Raw genomic sequence first — 19,946 nt, forward strand, 5'->3', positions numbered from 1 at the left:
AAAAATAAGAACAGTAACAGCTGAACAATGAGTTAAAGACAGTGGACACTATTGGTAATTACTCAAAATAATGATTAGCATAAAACCTTTCTTGGTGACGAGTAATGGGGACAGGTTGATGGTATAAAACATTGTGAGAAACGGCTCCCTCTGAAGTGCCATAGTTTCCGAGAAAGAAGTAATTTTCCACTAATTTGATTTCGAGACCTCAGATTTAGAACTTGAGGTCTCGAAATCAACCATTAAATGCACATATGTTCGTGTGACAAGGGTATTTTTTCTTTCAGTATTATCTCGCAACTTCGACGACCAATTTACCTCAAATTTCCACAGGTTTGTTATTTTATGCATATGTGAGATACAGCAAGTGAGAAGACTGGTCTTTGACAATTACCAATAGTGTCCAGTGTCTAATAAAGGGTATATGTACTTTTACCTAACAAAAAACACAATGTCCACAGATTTACATTAAAACTTACACAGTTTGAAGATTATAATAGTAGAAAGCTTCCCTTGAAATTTTACTTACTGAGGTGCTGTAGTTTTTGAGAAATGAGTAAAACAAATAATTTTCATCTCAGTTTTAGCATGTAAAAACGTATTAACCAGTTATGCTATGGTTTTGGTATAATATCATAACTGGTTAAGGGGATTTTACATGCTAAAATAATTTTCAACTGCGGGGCCAAGCTAGCCTGAGCCGAATCAAAAGCCGTGGTTTAGAGGGTATAAATCATAGGCTTCTTTTTGCTTTTGTTTAATGAGATGTCTCTTATTGTTTTCCTAATATTTTTTTTTAACGCATTTTTAGTTTTTGTTGCTGTGTGTTCTTGATGTTTTTAAAGCCTGAACGAATAAATAAATTAAATAGATAAACAAATAAATCACCGGGGGCAGATTTCATTGGGACACCGCCTCTCAGTCTGTTTAAAGGCAGCATTTTAGTCCCGTCCCTCGGAAGGTATCTATCCTCTCTTACTCCTAGACACTTATCAAACTCTCTCATTATCAACAGGCCATCGTATAAAGTAACCAACCAAAACTATTGCAACATGGACAATTTATTTAGTTACACAGCGAAATATAATAACACATCTTGCAATGCACTCCAGCATCTCTTTGGTAATGATCAATTACACAATATTTTAATTTCTAGCAATTTAGCAATTCTGCATCTCTTTGACCGTACGTAAATTTAGTTCACAACATCATTGTAGTATAGGTTTTCTCGGTCAAGTTCGGCAAATGAGCAGCCAATTTCATTTTCATGCGTTCGAATTAAAGCTATTTTGCCTCATCGGTTTTTACTGCGTTTCAAATTCAGAATTCGGTCATTCAATTCAGTTTTGAGGCATTCAAGTTCCTATTACACTCATTCTTTTTCATGACGCACAATCATCATTCAATTTAGCAAAGCTTGTTCGACTAGAGATTTTGCTGATTCAATCATTTTCAATTTCGTAAAGAGGCAATCAATTTCGCTCACCGAGAATTCAAATAAGTACGACTAAAGAAATACGAATAAACAGATAAACTGTATAAGGCAAACCGTTTCGTACCTTCACAGGTTCAAGATGGAATGCTCCCTTCAAAAAGGCGAAGTCGAGTTGAACAATCAATCTTTCAAAAAATGAAAATTTATTTTCTTTATTTTATGTTTCCAGTAGACTTTACCTTGGGCCCCATAAGGGTTGTTTTCTTCTTTATTTTTTTTGGGAGACCTTCAATGGTTAACTGACCAAGACCTGACATTTGAATGTGTTTGAATGGGTTTTTTCCGTGTTTTTTTAAAATGTTTTTCCAGTTTTTGTTTTTTGTAAATATTCACCAACCATCTGTTGGCGTGCCAGAAATCTTGTGTGTTCAAGAGTGCCAAAACATTAACCGCATGCCTTTAACATTCGTATAAGGTAACAACAAGTTAACCAAGCGTTTTTCAGACTGCACAAATATCAGAATTGACTGCCTCAAAATGAAATTGAATGACTAAACACACGCCTCAAAAACACTCATGCGAATTTGAATGCAGCTTCGATGAATTGTTAAATTGAATTATTATTTTGGTAAAACGAGTAACGTAAAAGTAGATTTGACTAGTCTTAAAATGAAATCGAATGACCTTTTTTTAGTAGCATTCGATTTCGTGCGAAATAGAATAGGCTGGTGGTTAAATTGGCTGCTCTTTTTCCGAAATTGACCGAAAAAACCTATATTAATAGATGTTAAATTTGCATCGGGGATAAAAAATATTCATTTGGGTTTTTACCCATACACCGATTTGTGTTAGAACTGTATGTATAGGTTTTCTCGGTCAATTTCGGCAAATGAGCAGTCAATTTAACCACCAAGCTATTCTATTTCGCGCGAAATCGAATGCTACTGAAAAGGGTCACTCGATTTCGTTTTTTGATTTGTCAAATGTAATGTTGCGTCATTCGATTTAACAAAATAATCATTCAATTTAACAATTCATCAAAGCAGCATTCAAATTCACAGACACCTCTTGAAGCGTGTGTGTCACGAAAAAGAATGACGATTCGCTAAGTTGAACAGAGTGCTAAAGGAATTCGACTCGACTTAAAACGAAATTGCATGGCCGAATTCTGAATTTGAAACGCAGTAACAACTGGAGAGGCAAAACAGCTTGAACTCGAACGCATGAAAATGAAATTGGCAGGCCATTTACCGAATTTGACCGAGCAAACCTATACTTACCCGAGTTCTGTGAAAGTTTACACATGCATATTACTAGGTTGGGATTCGAACCTAAGACCGTCGTAATTCTAGAGTAGTGTCATACCAAAAACTACCACCGAGGTTGCCCGGTAGCTAGAGGCATTGTAATAATTTCATGGTAGATTCACTGTATAAACAATAGCAACAAACAGCTGCAGTGTCCAGTTGAACTATCTAGTTGATGGATGACCATAAATAAATACTGATTTTTTCATTGGGTGAATAATCAATAATTTTATATAAAAAAACTACTGTATAGTAAACAGATTCACCCTAAGTATAGGAAATTCACCACAGGATCGCACAACAAATACTACAGCATTACGCTAAAAACCTGAATATAGACTTGATTCAAGTCCCGTTCTCGTGTGAGAGGTCCCATTTCGCGCCACCTAATGCAGCCTACTAGCAGACAAGCCGTACAGCAGTGCGCGCTCGCCATCAAATGAGGTCCTGAGAATGGGTGCGGGACAGGTTGGAGAATGCAGAGCATTAAAATAAAACAATAGTTTTCTGGCGATGGCACCGGATTGGGACTTGAGCCAAGTCTAACCTGAATAATCAGGTCGTGTATCATCTGTGACCGGTATCCAAGACCTGCTTGAACGAAAATGTCAAGTCGTGAACTTTGCTGAATTCCACTTAAAATGTTTTCGATGAATAAGGAAATCGAGTCATATGATTATAAATAGGTTTCAACTGTGTAAAAAAACCAATCATTTTGTATGCCCTTGTCCAGAGCTTTTCTGCGAGATTTGCGAAAAGCCCCGTTACGTAATCACTCTCAAAACGTCATAAGTAAATAAAGCCGCTTTGTTGCAGCGTGAATGTATAACAAAGCAAACTCCCACAAATGACGTCAGCGGCATTGTCCTTTGACGCCCGCTCTCAACGGCAGAAGTGTTTTTAGTTTTTCAAAAAACCTTTAGGTTGGAGCCTGATTTTTTAATCGATAATTATACGAAAAGTTCAGAAGTGTACACATATCAAAATTACATTAAAATGGTGAACAAGTGCATTATAAACAAGTAAAAATACAATTTCTGTTGAAAACATTGCGCTCAGGTAGCTGTTTGAAAATATATGAGTAATATTTTCTGCTGAAAGAGCACAATGGAATTGGGAACTATTTCAGAATGAAATAAAGTGTATAGGATTTGAGGCATTGCATGGTGAGGATCAATAATATATTTGTTTTGTTGATCGTGAGAAACGGCTAACCTTAAAGTAACGTAGTTTTTGAGAAATAAGCAATTTCTCACTTATTTTCTCAAATATTTGAATTGAATTCGAGACCTCAACTTCTGCGACAAGGGTGTTTTTTCTTCCATTTTTCTCTCGCAACGTCGACAACCATTTGAGCTCAAACTTATGCACAATGTTGAGATACACCAATTGAGAAGACTGGTCTATGACAATGACCACAGGTGTCCACTGCCTTTAAACACATTTTGTTCAAGTATAAACTGGTCAATAACAATACCCATGGAGAGCAAACGACAGATGGAGGGTATTAAATCGACGATATGTTTTATTGTTAAATACAAGTCTGTCATTTGCATAATAAATGAGTTGAGTGAGTGAACCGCTTACACTATTTGGAGATTTAGTCGACAATCTGTACAGACACCACGATGAAGGGAAACCTGTAAGTGTTACATTTTGTTGTTATATTATTTTTAATGTTTGAGCTAAAGTTTGGAATAATGTCCAAATTGAAGTTGTTACTTGATAGCGGGAGTCTGTGGTGTATCGAAGTCGGTACTACAGGCTCATGGGGGGCGGAGCTCTGCTGGCCCCCGCAAATAATCTCCCACGAAGGCCTGCGACGGAAATACATCATGGACACCACGTGAATGCCCAACTCTCAGTATAAAATGTGTATCAAATTATATTTATCAGAAAGTGATTTCACGTTTTGATGTCAAGTATTGTTTTTGTGGGTTGTTCGCTTTTTAGATATTCTATTTAATTTAATATACACATTCAACTACAACTTCCGAATTGTTACTGTTAGTAGAATATTATTGTAAATGGTGGACAGCATTTTGCAAAAACATTGAGCTTTGCGGCCTAATGAATTTGAACGATGTTATTTGACCAGTGAATGCTAAACTGTTGAAATATTATTACTCATTATGACTAATGAATGGTGACCACACGGAGTGATAATTTCCAAGCTAGATGTAATTTTTGTTTTTAAATTTATTTAAAGGTGGACACTATTGTTAATTACTCAAAATAATTATTACTCAAAATAATGATTAGCATACAATCTTACTTGGTAATGAGTAATGGGGAGAGGTTGATAGTATAAAACATTGTGAAAAACCGCTCCCTCTGAAGTGACGTAGTTTTCAGAAAGAAGTAATTTTCCGCGAATTTGATTTCGAGACCTCAAGTTTGGAATTATTTTGAGGTCATGAAATCAAGCATTTGAAAACATACGACTTCGTGTGACAAGGGTGTTTTTTCTTTCATTGTTATATATCTCGCAACTTCGATGACCAATTGAGCTCAAATTGTCCCAGGTTAGTTATTTTATGCATATGTTGAGATACAAAAAAGTGAGATGACTGGTCTTTGACAATTACCAAAAGTGTCCACTGGCTTTAATTAGCCATTAACAACTCGTTTTGTTTGTTCTATTCACCAGAAGCATCCGATTATTCTTCGGGCTTTGTATTGCGGGTACCTTTCTGATGTTTGCCTTGTACCTTCTTGTTTCTGTTGGCTCACCAAGAAAGCCTGTGGACGCCACCGCACTTATGTAAGTCACACTATTGAATTTTTTATTTTATTTAATAGGTGTTAAGTTTGCATCGGGGATAAAGAATATTTGTTTTAAAACCATACACCGATGTGTGTTAGCACTGTATGCTCAGTACTTTTTCCCGAGTACTTAAACAAAACATCACTGGCACATTTACTCCATTGGGATTCGAACCCACTGTTTGATTTAGTAAGAACAGTAATAACAAGAGTTTTTGTATTTGCGCCAAAATCCATCAAATTAAGAGGCTCCTGATTGCTACTCTGTGCTCATCAAGAAAGCGTCTGCACTGTAAGCCACATGGTACAAACATGTTTGATTTAATAAGAACAATAATAATAGAGTTGTTGTATTTGCGCCAAAATCCACCAAAAGGGCTCATAGCGCACAAGAGTGGATCCTCACAAAGTAAAAAAAAGAGGAAAATCAGACAAAGAACAATAATAACACATACAGCCCAACAATTTCCAAACAATTTTTTAGGGAAAGGTTTCATTTGAGTTTATTAACAGTTCTCTCCTTTCACATTTCTACGTTTATAGCTTACATGTAGATTCTGTTGCTGCTTCAACAAAAGAAAATTACATCAAAGATGGAAATGTTGCTGCAACAAAAGAAAACGACAATAAAGATAGAATTGCGGCTATAACAAAAGAAAATGACAATAAAGATGGAATTGCGGCTTCAACTGAAGAACAAAACAATAAAGACAGAAATGCTGCTTTAATTAAAGAAAAGAATACAAAAGATGGAAATGCTGTTTCAACAAAAGAACATGACAATAAAGACGGAAATTCTGCTTCAACAAAAGAAAACAACAATAAAGATGGAAATCCTGCTTTAACAAAAGAAAAGAACATCAAATATGAAAATGTTACGTCAACAAAAGAAAACGACAACAAAGATGGAAATGCTGCTTCAACAAAAGAAAATGACAATAAGGACAGTAATGCTGCATCAACAAAAGAAAATGACAACAAAGATGGAAATGCTGCTTCAACAAAAGAAAATGACAATCAAGACAAAAATGCTGCTTCAACAAAAGAACAAAATAACAAAGACGGAAATTCTACATGGCCGAAAAAAATAACGAATGAGCAGATATTCGTCACAAATGTGGAAAATTACCTCAAGGGTCTTACTGAAGGGAACCATTGTAAGACTTTCTTGCGGAAAGTTATTCAAAGGGCAAAATCAAGAACGAACGGATGGCAATCTTTTCAGAACCATTCGTTGCTCGACAGCCAGTTCATTCGTTATTTGGTAAGTGTATACAAACACTGCTCTTAAAGGTCGTGTGTTCGAATCCCGCCCGAGTAATATGCCTGTGATTTTTGGTTCACTGAGCTCTGGAAAGTACTGAGTATGCAGTGCTAACACACATCGGTGTATAATTATGGGGAAACCAACATCAATTTACTTCATCCCAGATGCAAATTTCCATCTAAACCACTACTTTAACAAGATGCAAATTTCCATCTAAACAACTACTTTAACAATGGTCTGTAAACAATTCCATTGAATCAGGAGAACAAAGGAAGGACGTACTCAGTTTGGTTTTACCGTTTTTAGTTTAACGAGAAAGAAGGTCACATATAAATAGTATAAAGTTAAAGGAACACGTTGCCTTGGATCGGTCGAGTTGGTCTTTAAAAAGCGTTCTGTAACCGTTTGTTATAAAATGCATATGGGTAGAAAGATGTTGTAAACGTAGAATACAATGATTTACACAAACATGCCTCGAAATTGCGTGGTTTTCTTTTTACCTCGTCAACTAACACGGTCGGCCATTATGAGAGTCAATTTTTTGACTCCCATAAATAGCCGACCGTGTTAGTTCGCGACCTAAAAGGAAAACCGTGCAATTTTGAGTGATACTTGTGTGGATCATTATATTCTACTTTTAAAACATCTTTCTTACCATATAATGCATTTCATAACAAACGTTTTCAAACGCTTTTTATAGACCAACTCGTCCGATCCAATGCAACGTGTTCCTTGAAAGGCACTGGACACTATTGGCAATTACTCAAAATAATTGTTAGCATAAAACTTACTTGGTAACGAGCAATGGGGAGCTATTGATAGTATGACACATTGTATAGTATAACAAGCATCTGAAAGCACACGACTTGGGCGACAAGGATGTTTTTCCCCCCAATTATTCGCTCGCAAGTTCGACGACAACATTTTCACAGGTTTGTTATTTTATGCATAATGTGGAGATACACAAAGTCAGTGGCAACTATACCAAAGGTGTCCAGTGCCATTAATTTAATCATGCAACAACCCCATCGGAATGTGTCAGTCTGATTTTAAATCATGGAAATAATAAGCCCCACATATTTATCGATCCATAATCGATCCATATCGATCAACATTAAATGCAATTTTTCCTATTTATATTTTGGTCCTAGCCGAGTGGCGTGTATTGGCCAGGCGGTCAAAGCGCACAGGACTCTAAGTCTAGTGTTTCTGTTCAGCAGAGTGTGGGTTCGGGTATTGACCCAGTTCCATGGCTCTGTTAAAAACCGTAAACAAATAGTCAGTTTCCGGAATCAGTTTGGGCCCAATTTCATAAAACTGCTATAAACACAAAAGTTTGCCTATATAGCATGAAATTTTAGCCTTGATAAATACAGAAATACCAACCAAATTTTCATGTGATTTTCAGGATAAGCAAACAACAGCTGAAAACCAGTAACAAGCAAATGGACATTTGGTCGGTAATCCTGTTTTTATCAAGGATGAAATTTCATGCTAAGCAAATTTCTGTGCTTAGCAGCTCTATGAAATTGGCCCCTGGTCTCGACATTTCGAACAACACACTCTGCTTGTCTGTAGGAGAACAAAGACAAACATTTTAAAAATAAAAAAAATGCTCTCCTTGTAATTTGTTGTTGACCCAAAACAGATATTTCGTTTTATATAACACCCAAGCAGATCATTGCCATTTGATTGGAGGATTGTCCATCACGTGATAGCAAATAAAAGTACCAATACACGCTGAGTCACTCACCGTGCTTTTTCGTTCCATCCGAAAAGTACCATTGCACGCTGCCAGCGTGCAATGGTACTTTTCGGATGGAACGAAAAAGCTGAGTAAAAACATCACTGCGTGCGTGTGTCTTTGGTAACGCAGCAGTGTTACTGCAAGGCATATTAGTAAACATTACTAGCATTCGGCTTCTACAATTAAAAATTGTAGGCCTACGCTTTGTTTGTTTTGAAAGTTGTATCTTTCAATCAAAATGACAAAGATCTACTTGGATGTTATATAAAACAAATAATGAATGTTTTTCATTCGTGCAATGGTGCGAAAATGTTCATTCGTTGAAAGCTGGAATGTTCCATTCAACTCGGCTCCGCTCCATCTTTCAACTCATGAACATATTCGCACCATTGCACTCATAAACATTCATTATGTGTATAATATTCGTCTCTGGAAGGAGCCGTTGTTGTGTTATCGATATTTTGAACACCGCCCTCTGCTTGTCTTCAGGAGAACACTAAAAAATCATTTAGAAACGGGAAAATGCTCACTCTGCAACTTGTTGTCGACCCTAAACCTGATATATTTCGTCATATTTTGATTTTATGAGACTATGTAAAACTAAAGGTTATTTAACCTCTGTGTGTGATTTTTCTGACAACCCATGTAGAAATGTCCAACATCGGTACGTATGAGAATGATGTCGGACCAACCTGCGAGGCATTTCGCTGCCGAAACACCCATCTTGGCCTGGAATAAACACTACAGCAAGGCAGAGTACCAGCGACTTACCAACTTTGGTGGTACCTTTGGATGGAAAGATATAAAGGAGATGAGTAAGTCGGCTTGTTTCGGCATAGTCTTGGCTCAAGACGACAGTGATGATAGTAGATAGTGTACTATACTACGCTCGGTGTAGTACACTATCCACTATCAGTCAATGTCGTCTTGGGCCAAGACTAGTTCAGGGAAAGCTTCGCTACGTTAAAGGGTTTTTGATACCGTTTGTTTTGGGCCATATTACATTAATCCCTACTCACTGTGTATGAAGATGTATTTAATATAATTTATCTTTCACAAGTTTCAGCTTCATAATTTTTTAGAAAAAAAAGTGAAAATCACAGAGCGATGTTTTTTTTTTAGGAATGTCGCGGAAATACGGTATTATTCTTTTATCAGTACTGGATAGCAGATAGATAATGTTGTCATTTTTCCATTCATCATGAATCTTGAATTCTGAAATGTTATACTCTCCTAAAAGCATTGCTGCTGTCCTGGAGAGGGTGGGCTGCAAAATCCATTTGTGCTCTTTGATTATGCTGTCAATATTGTGCTTAATATCAGATGTGGTGTTGTCAGTTTGTCCTGAGATTTGAAGCTCGATCCTTTCTTAGCTAGCAGTGCTTCTCTCTGGAACCCTTGCAGATTTGTTGCAGTGACTGCAGCCAATGGTAGACTGTTCCAAATCCGAACAGCTCTAAGGAAAGGGCTATAAAGGTAGCAGTCAACTGTTGCCTGTAGGTCAGACTGTTTGATTGGTCTGGTTGATTGGTCATGATGTCACCGTCATGCATTAAATTATCCTCTGGGCCCAAATTCATAGAGCTGCTTAGCACCAAAATTTGCTTAGCATGGCATTTTGCCTTGATAAAAACAAATTTCCACGTGATTTTCATGCTAAGCAAACAACAGCTGAATACCAGTACCACGTAATATGAAACAAATTGAAATGTTGTTGGTAATCCTGTTTTTATCAAGGAAGAAGTTTCATGCTAAGTAAACTGTTGTGCTTAGCAGCGCTATGAAATTGGGCCCAGTTTTTAATTTATTTATTTATTTGTCCATTACTAATGCAATGTTCAGCGCTCTAGAACATGTCAACATGATTATTATTATTATTATTATTATTATTTTTGGTTTTTGCAGGTATCGCTTCTGCCCTCGCTCTCTTAAACTCCTCCCACAACAGATACTTGTTTGACGATCGTATGGTGAAAGGTAGAATTCCTAACGACAAGAAATGCATCCGATGTGCGGTGGTTGGAAATGGTGGCATACTCAACGGTTCGATGATGGGCAAAGAAATCGATGCAAACGATTATGTGTTCAGGTAGGCTGCTTCAAAGGGAATGGCCACTATTGGTTATAACTCAAAATAATTGTTAGCAGAAAACTTAATTGGTAACGAGCATTAGAGAGAGCTGCTGATAGTATAAAGCATTGTGAGAAACGACTCCCTCTGAAGTAACGTATATATTTTTTTATAAAGAGGTAATTTCTCACTCAAATAATAAAATACTTCAGCTGAAGCCTTTTTGTTATGCATCTGAAAGCACACAAAGTAATACAAAAAGGGTGTTTTTTTCTTTCCGTATTGTTTTGCAAATTCGATGACCAATTGAGCCAAAGTTTTCACAGATTTGTTATTATGCATAATGTTGAGATACACCATGTGAGAAGACTGGTCTTTGACAATTACCAAAGGTGTCAATGCCTTAAAACGACAGTACAATGCGCATAGGTAACATAAAGGATAACTTTAAATAGTCATTTCAAGTTCTACTAACTCCATTTGAAAAAACACGCATTTTTCTGTTTTACATGTCAGGGTAAATACAGCTTTAACCAAAGGTCACGAGAACGATGTTGGTACCCGGACGTCTTTCTATTGTTTCACGCTTGTAACCTACTCCAATTCCATCGCTCAACGATTCAGAACCGGGTTCTACGGTGCACCAGCTGACGAGGTAAATGTCATAATGCAGTTCTGTATTCATTGTGTGTTTTGGTTGAGAGAACTTTTCTCTTGTAAGTTTTCTCTTTTTGAAACCACACATTTTAAAACAAAACAAAAAATAATCTTAAAGACACTGGACACTATTGGTAATTGTCAAAGACTAGTCTTCTCACTTGGTGTATCTTAACATATTTATACATAAAATATCAAATCTGTAAAAAAAAAACTGTAGAAAAAATACCCTTGTCACAAGAAGTTGTGTGCTTTCAGATGCTTGATTTCGAGACACCAGTTTGTACACAGTTCGCCGTGTTGGGGAACCAAATCTCTGGGATAGAACCTACTGTCGAACCGAACTTTAGTGTTTTTGAGCAAGACACTAATGGATCGAACATTAAGCCATGTGGCCATTGCACCAGAATGGGAACAGTGCATTTTCAAAATAGCAGAGCTCAGGGGCAATACTACAGTGGGTATAACAACTGCAGTTTATATAGCACACATCCATAAACCATGCTTCTGGGGGCTGAACAATAAACAAACAAACTATTAAAATCCATACAGTTATAACACCTCAGAGAAAATACAGTTAAAATGGAATTAAATGCAGTACCTGTACACAACAATCAATAATTGAAAATCAACAATCAATAATCGCCCCTTCTTCTTCGCCCTTGTCAACTGTAACCCGAAGTATTATTTTGATTATTCTTATTTAAAGGTAGTGGACACTATTGGTAATTACTCAAAATAATTGTTAGCATAAAACCTTACTCGGTGACGAGTAATGGGGAGAGGTTGATGGTATAAAACATTGTGAGAAACGGCTCCGTCTGAAGTGCCATTAGTTTTCGAGAAAGAGATAATTTGCCACGAATTTGATTTCGAGACCTCAGATTTAGAACTTGAGGTCTCGAAATCAACCATCTAATAAACGCACAAACCTTCGTGTGACAAAGGTGTTTTTTTCTTTCATTCATATCTCGCAAATTCGATGACCGATTGAGCTCAAATTTTCACAGGTTCGTTATTTTATGCATATGTTGAGATACACCAACTGTGAAGGCTGGTCTTTGACAATAACCAATAGTGTCCACTGCCTTTAATGTTGTTACATTTTTTTTGCAGGGTATACGATATGTGTTCTTTGCCAATAGTTTATGGACTTACAAATTTATCTCAGCTGTTTTGAACAAACGGCGGCCGCCCAGGGTTTCTTCACGCAAAGGATGGTAAGTATTATATGTGTCTTATAAGAAACCAGAGAAAGCCAATGGGGTTCGATCTTCGTTTGTTAAATAATTACAGATATCAATATAAACCAAAAAGTCGCATCCCCTTAAGGTGATCCCCTAGCTGCCGCTTCCCAGGTTGTATCGTAATTTGGGTGTGATCCCTGGCTACACGGCAGTTAACGGTTGTATGGCTTCTGACTGGCACCCCCGAACAAAGATATTGACAAAAATAGGGACATCGCCAATATAGGGCTAGATAGCTCAGTTGGTAGAGCGCCGGCACGTTAATCCGGAGATCGTTGGTTCGAATCCCACTCTAGGCAATTCTTTGTTCGACCCCAAAAATTAAATAATTTCATTATTATTTCAGATAAACACAGAATGCGAAAGAAAGAAGAAAAACGGAAATTCTGTTCGTGTAGATTCTGTCCCCCACAAGGCAAACTGTGCCCCTTTTCGAAATCACGGCTTTGGCTCTGGATTCGGCTTCAGGCTCCGTCCTCTCGTCTAAAGCCCTGAGCACGTACGCAAAGCACGCTCAACATTGTCAAAACAACTGCGGGCCAAGCTAGTAGGAGCCGAATCCAAAGCAGAATCAGTGGTTTCGAAAAGGGTTTATGTACAAACCTCTTTTGACAGCGCCCTCTTTTGAATCCTCTTCCTCCAAGCCATGCTAATTTCCTGTATGATGGACAAAATCTCAGGCAAACGGAATTCCCTTGGACACCGATAACTCCTCCAGTCCTCGAGAGATCTCAAGTGTCTTCTTAAGGATTCGTATTGTTCACAAAAGCGCAATCTTCTGTAAAAGATCTACCCTCACATTTTGTTCCCTTATTTCGTCCACATGTTTCCCCAGTGCTTTCCGAATGGTGCCAAGCGCTCCAACCACCACAGGAACTACCTTTCACGTTCACTTGCCGAATCCTGAATGGGTTAAACCATATGAATGCCCTTCTGTTTGTGTTTGTTGTTAATCTAGGCTTCTCTTCCCCCTTTTTTTTTTAAATTTAGATTAATCAAAAACTAATTTTAAAGGCACTGGACACTATTGGTCAATACTCAAAATAATTATAAGCAGAAGACTTTTCTTGGTAACGAGTAATGGAGAGCTGTTGATAATATCAAACATTGTGAGAAACGGCTCCCTCTGAAGTGACGTAGTTTTCGAGAAAGAAGTAATTTCTACGAATTTGATTTGGAGACCTCAGAATTAGACTTTGAGGTCACGAAATCAAGCATTTGAAAGCATACAACTTTGTGTGGCAGGGGTGCTTTTTCTCTCATTATTATATCGCAACTTCGACGACTATTTTGTTGTTTGTTGTTTTATGCATATTGAGATACTACAAGTGGGAAGACTGGTCTTTAAAAAGATCGCTACTACCTGTATAGAAAATATACAAATATTTTGTAAGTCATGAATTGAAACAAATGATCTACTTTTGCTTTCTCAATCTGTTTGAACTAATTTCAGGTGGATGATGCCTCCAAAGTTTCCAAAGCAACTAACAGCGAACAACATCAAGCTGGTTCACCCTGACTTCATGAGATATCTTAAACTAAGGTAGTATATCTTCACCGTTAAAATACACATCTCACATTCTGAGTCCCGGGTCGAAATTGGCCACATCTCACACTCTGAGACCCGGGTCGAAATTAAACACATCTCACACTCTGTGTCGAAATTGACCACATCTCACAATCTGAGACCCGGGTCGAAATTAAACACATCTCACACTCTGAGACCCGGGTCGAAATTGACCACATTCCACACTCTGAGACCCGGGCCGAAATTGACAACATCTCACACTCTGAGACCCGGTGTGGCGGTTTCAGATTTCCGCCGTTTTCAGTTTTCCGGGTGACGTAGCCGGAAATTTCGATACGTTGCTAACACGGTTTTAGCTTTCCGGCGTGTTCAGTTTTCCGGGTGACGTAGTCAGGCAAAAATACTGCCGCGAGTACCCTTGCGCCCTCTGTTGCTCTCTCAGTGACCCCCAAGTTGTTCTATTACTATTCTTTTCTGTTTAGTCACATTCTCTTGCCCTATCTTTACATGTATTCATGCGTACAACTTTAAGCAGGTCACACTGCTTGTATAAAAAACAAAGCCCATTTCTCATTTTAAAATTATATAAAGTTTTGTTTTGCATGTGTTACTTTACGGCTACCCTACATGCGAATTTGGCCCAGAAGCAAACATTTATAAATACCCAGCCTTTAAAGAAATAAACAGAGAAAACACTCCAACAAATGGCAAATCACGAGTTTGGTGTATCTATACAATTTAGAATAAAATAAAAAATAAATAAATAACTAAATAAATCAAATAAAAAACGGTAATAAATAAATAAACTAAACCAGAATAAAAATGTTTTTCACAGGTTTATTTATGATTTATTACTCACACATAAGAACACATCTGTAATTACACAGTATTGACTTATAATTGTAGATACAATGTATGTACTTTTTCAAAATGTCCACAGATTTACATTAAACTTACAGGGTTTGAAGATAATGATAGTGGAAAGCTTCCCTTCAAATCTTACTTGCTGAGGTGCTGTAGTTTTTGAGAAATGAGTAAAACAATGTCATGAAAATCCGTTTGTAAATGATTAAAATAATTTTCGTCTCATGAGACGAAAATTATTTTCATGACATTGTTTTACTCATTTCCCAAAAACTACAGCACCTCAGCACATAGTATTTTCAGGGAAGCTTTCTACTATCATAATCTTCAAACTGTGTAAGTTTAATGTAAATCTGTGGACATTGTGTTTTTTGTTAGGAAAAAGTACATATACCCCTTAAGGAAGCAAAGTTTTTTAGAAAACAATTACTCGATGAGATCTATAACAATATGTATAATAACTTTATAGATTGAAAAATCCACGAATATAATACAAATACAGTACATGTATATACCATAAAACCAACCCGTAAAAATTTCATTTCAAAATGTGGTGGCAGCATTCTTGATATAATTGCCGAAAATCTGGAGCAATTATCAACGCAGAAAGAATAACCTGCAACTAGAATACACAGTTTCTGACAGAAACACTTCTCATGAACTTTGTCTGATAAAAACTGATATCTTTTCTTTATGTTTTTCTGTGGCTCTTTTGGTTATGCAGTGACCATCAAGAGTATGACTGTCTTATCAGGAGAAATTGAATTAAACCCAGGCCAAATCATTCCTAATCACCGCAACACTTGGGATACACCAAGTGACAATTACCCAACCTGTCCAGTGCCTTTAAGTGACACAAATCGTGCACCAACATAACCTCGAAATTGTCGTACATGGCAGTGGCGCAGTACACAGGGAGGGATGCCATTTAGAAGCTGCTCTGCAAACTGTAAATAAACATAAACAACCATGTAAAAATGGAGATAAGTCTTTGGGCAGGTTCTCCAAGCTAGCTCTTTATTTATCTCTTACATTCTGACAAATTTTGCTGGCTAAGGGTAAAAGTTTTTATTTTGTTTAATAGAACAAAATCTGACACAAGTGGTGAAAATATATCGGTTTTAAACAAAATTAATGGAGAAGAAGAAAAGAAATTCACCCCCCTTCCCATTTGCCATTGCGATGACCGTAAACAGCAAGCGGCTGCTAGTGACTGATAGCACCTCATCATCCATCCCTCTTTCCCATCATTTCAATACATACACCAGCCTCTAACCCCAACTCCTCCCTTCCACTGTCACATCTTACTCATTACCTAACCCGCCCACTATTTATTTTGTATAGTATAAACACTCCCCTCAATTTTCGTCTTTTCTTTTCCATTATGACATCTTCCCTTACGTAACCAGTATATACAACACAACAGTAACCCTCACCATGGACCTCCATCTCCCCCTCTCCCTGACTACTTCTCCCTCCCCTTTGTTCATCTTTTCCCCTCCCCTTTCTCCTGATACTTGCTCTTCCCCTTCCCCCTCTAATAACATTTCTAACATGTAATCATATTCCCCGATGTATGCATGGTATGCATATAAATAACAAAATACACTTTTTGGTTGGTAAACTAAAAATACAATGTCGTTACAAGAAAATGCCTATACGAATCCTATACACTACTCTAGTACTGTAGTACTACAGAGTACATGTACAGTCAGTAACTAGCATAATAGTACCATAGAAATAGAGCATTGCTCTATAAAGTACAAGTTCCCAAACTACACACCACAGGGTTAAACTGCGTGGTGGTACATGAGGTAAACAAACAGTAACACTACCGCACGGAACATACCAACCAAGGCGGATTATTAATTATTCTATTGAGTACTTACTGGTCTGATCATACGTGTACCGTTTCGATTGGCAACGTACTAGCCTCTTCTGGTTTTCTGAAGCTCCTTCAGTATAAATACCGCTGGTTAAATATAGGATTATTTGCCTGGTTTTTACCCCAAAGTCTCCGAGACGATCCACGCGATCTCCACTTGATGTACTCACGGACGACGCCATGACAGCTACAAAACCGGAGAGTATCACGGACGGATTACTCAATACGGCACGTAAAATGGACTACTTTTGCTCGCTGTGCGCAGACATCGCATGACGTAATGCTACCGTATTTGGTCACCCGGAAAACTGAAAACGGCGGAAGTCTGAAACCGCCACACCGGGTCGAAATGGACCTCATCTCACACTCTGAGACCCGGTCGAAATTGACCACATCTCACACTTTTAGACCCGGGTCGAAATTGACCCGGATCCCAGGGGTCCTGACACATGTCTAGGTCAGGCTGACCAGGAAAAGTGTCAACAAGTGAGTTTTTGACCATGATTCAGCGTCAGTTCGACCCATTTTATTTTTAAGAGTAATACACATTGTGAGAAACGTAGTTTTGAGAAAGAGGTAATTCTCACTCAAATATATTCAAATCAAAATAAATAGACTTCAGGCCTGAAGCCCTTTTTAGGCATTTGAAAGCGTATCACATTATTTTGTAGCAAGGGTGTTTTTTATTTCGTTATTCTTTTGCAACTTCAATGACCAATGGAGTCAAAATATTCACAGATTTGTAATTGCATGCATATGTTGGGATACCCTTAGAGAGAATACTCGTCTTTGACAAATGCTTAAGGTGTCCAGTGGCTAAAATGAGGGGGGAGGGGTAGGGATACCACATAAATAACGGGGTTTTGTTTTAACTTTCAGTTGGGTAAACTCCCCGGCCAAATTTAGAAGCGTTCATACACCTTCAACGGGTGCCAGTATGCTGCTTCTGGCGTTACACACATGTGACGAGGTTTGTATCCTTTACATAACTTATTAATATTCTATTTATTGTGAATCTTGTGGAAACTTAAGCGGCAAGGTTTCAACATAGAAAAGAAGGATCAATTTTTATTTTATTTTTTATTTTTTATTTTCTTATAGATACAGTTGGAAAGTACGAATGATTTGTATGGTGTATAAGTTGGCAATCAAACCTTACTTGGTAACGAGTAATGGGGAGCTGTTGATGGCATAAAACATTGTGAGAAAGCAGAGTTTTCCTGGCCTCGGTGCATATAGGGCCTTTTCGAAATTACGATTTGGGGCTTGACGTATGTTTCTTCAGTGATTTAGAAAACGTGCGTTTTTCATTCAGGGTTTCTATCATGCGAATGAAGCTCAAATTCCATGCCGTGGTTTCGAAAAGGTCCATGGAATTGGGCCATCATGACAATGTTCGCAAGATCAAGATTTAGTCAAATTTTATTTCATAACGCTGTTGTAAAAAAGAAAAAGACAAAAAGAAGAAGTTTATTTCACAATCGAACAAATTTGACTGGACGTCTATAATCAGTCAAAATGTACATGTATTCTTGGGTCCACCCGCGATGACCGATAATAATATATAGCGCTATTCCAGAGAACATGAACATAGCGCTCTACAAAATGTAGCACTCATGTTTTGGGAAAATGGCGGGTCTTGGACGACAACTACCGAAACAACAACCACCATCATTATGCTATTTATTATTACCAGGTAAACGTGTATGGTTTTGGAGGAAGCGACGCCAAGTTTTCCGACCATTATTATGACAAGACCTTCTACAAACGGGTTCATTACGCCAACCACGACTTCAGGGCAGAGGACAAACTATGGCACCTTCTACACGAACGTGGTATTATTAACTTGTACACAAGAGCCTAAAGGCAGTGGACACTATTGGTAATTACTCAAAATAATTATTGGCATCAAACCTTACTTGGTAACGAGTAATGGGGAGCTGTTGATGGCATAAAACATTGTGAGAAACGGCTCCCTCTGAAGTAACGTAGTTTTCGAGAAAGAAGTAATATTCCACGAATTTGATTTCGAGACCTCGGAATTAGATTTTGAGGGTCTCGAAATCAAGCATCTGAAAGCACACAACTTGCGACAAGGGTGTTTTTCTCTTTCATTGTTATCTCGCAACTTAGACGACCAATTGAGCTCAAATTTTCACAGGTTTGTTATTTAAGCCTATGTTGAGATACACCAAGTGGGAAGAAGGGTCTTTGACAATTACAAATAGTGTCCAATGTCCAGCATAAAAATATTAACAAGTTTCAGGTTTGGTCATACATTTCAAAACTTTAGATGTACAATTTTTGTAGAAACAAAAGGTAGGTGTTTGGTTTAGACATGACTGAGGAAGCAAACTTCGTTATTTATAAAATGTATATTTATTTTTGTATATATTTTGTAAGTTAAGACAATTGAACAGTACAAAAAGTACAACTTCAATTACAGTTAGAAATGGCCGGCCATTTTCAGTGCAAATAAAAATGAGAATTCTTATCGAAAACTCACTTAAAACCAGACTATAATGGAATCGAGATCTTAATATCAAAACCATGCTGTGGATTTGAAAATACTCATAAGAAGAAGTTCAAACATAAAATCCCAAAATTTTCATTGACATAAATATTTTCTCTGGTAATATGGTGAACATTTCCTAAATAGATTCCCATCAAAATAAAACTCATTAAAATTAATTGTTTGTTTAGATCAGTAATGACTTATTTATCAAAACAATTCTGAGAAAACTGGGGTATTTTCTAGTGATCTTTATTCACGGATAGTTCGAAGATTTTAGTATCATAATAAAGCCCAATGTCTTCCAAAATTCGAAGATTCCCCTTGTTGCTAAGACCCGATGCTGAAAAAAGTGGTCGCAACAAGACATGTTGCAGAAAAATACTGGATCAACCTAGCCCGGGCAGTGTTTCACCCGTCAGCTCCTGAAGTGACGTCACGGTTTCAAGATGGCGACTATGTTTGCCAGAGAAAGTTAAAATCTCAAAATTCTTCTTGACACAAATACTTTCTCAGGTGATTAGGTGAACATTTCCTAAATAGATTCTCATCAAGTAATTGTAAGTTACCAAAGGCACAATTAATTTTGACACAGCTCCCTGTGTATACCTATAGGGCCTAGTAGTTTAATGGTAACAACATGGTATATTTTTCTGCAAA

At 37.4% G+C, this 19,946-nt stretch overlaps 1 protein-coding gene across 1 annotated transcript; it reads left to right on the forward strand.

Moving 5' to 3' along the window:
• The first annotated feature begins 4,370 nt into the window (after window positions 1–4,370).
• LOC117296098 (alpha-N-acetylgalactosaminide alpha-2,6-sialyltransferase 2-like) lies at window positions 4,371–18,695 on the forward strand. The gene is made up of 10 exons (XM_033778969.1): window positions 4,371–4,384; window positions 5,393–5,506; window positions 6,052–6,772; window positions 9,172–9,337; window positions 10,428–10,611; window positions 11,110–11,248; window positions 12,367–12,470; window positions 13,951–14,040; window positions 17,654–17,744; window positions 18,471–18,695. The coding sequence occupies exons 1-10, from the start codon at window positions 4,371–4,373 to the stop codon at window positions 18,636–18,638; spliced, it is 1,791 nt and encodes a 596-aa protein (XP_033634860.1). The 3' UTR covers window positions 18,639–18,695.
• The last annotated feature ends 1,251 nt before the right edge of the window (window positions 18,696–19,946 follow it).

Source organism: Asterias rubens, chromosome 10 (assembly GCF_902459465.1).
Source record: "Asterias rubens chromosome 10, eAstRub1.3, whole genome shotgun sequence".
NCBI lineage: Eukaryota > Metazoa > Echinodermata > Asteroidea > Forcipulatida > Asteriidae > Asterias > Asterias rubens.

What these genes read in the sequence shown, in the direction of transcription:
- LOC117296098 (XM_033778969.1), top strand. An exon ending in ATGAGATATCTTAAACTAAG is followed by an intron (nt 14,041 to 17,653) that starts GTAGTATATCTT and finishes TTTAACTTTCAG; the next exon opens with TTGGGTAAACTCCCCGGCCA. An exon ending in CGTTACACACATGTGACGAG is followed by an intron (nt 17,745 to 18,470) that starts GTTTGTATCCTT and finishes TATTATTACCAG; the next exon opens with GTAAACGTGTATGGTTTTGG.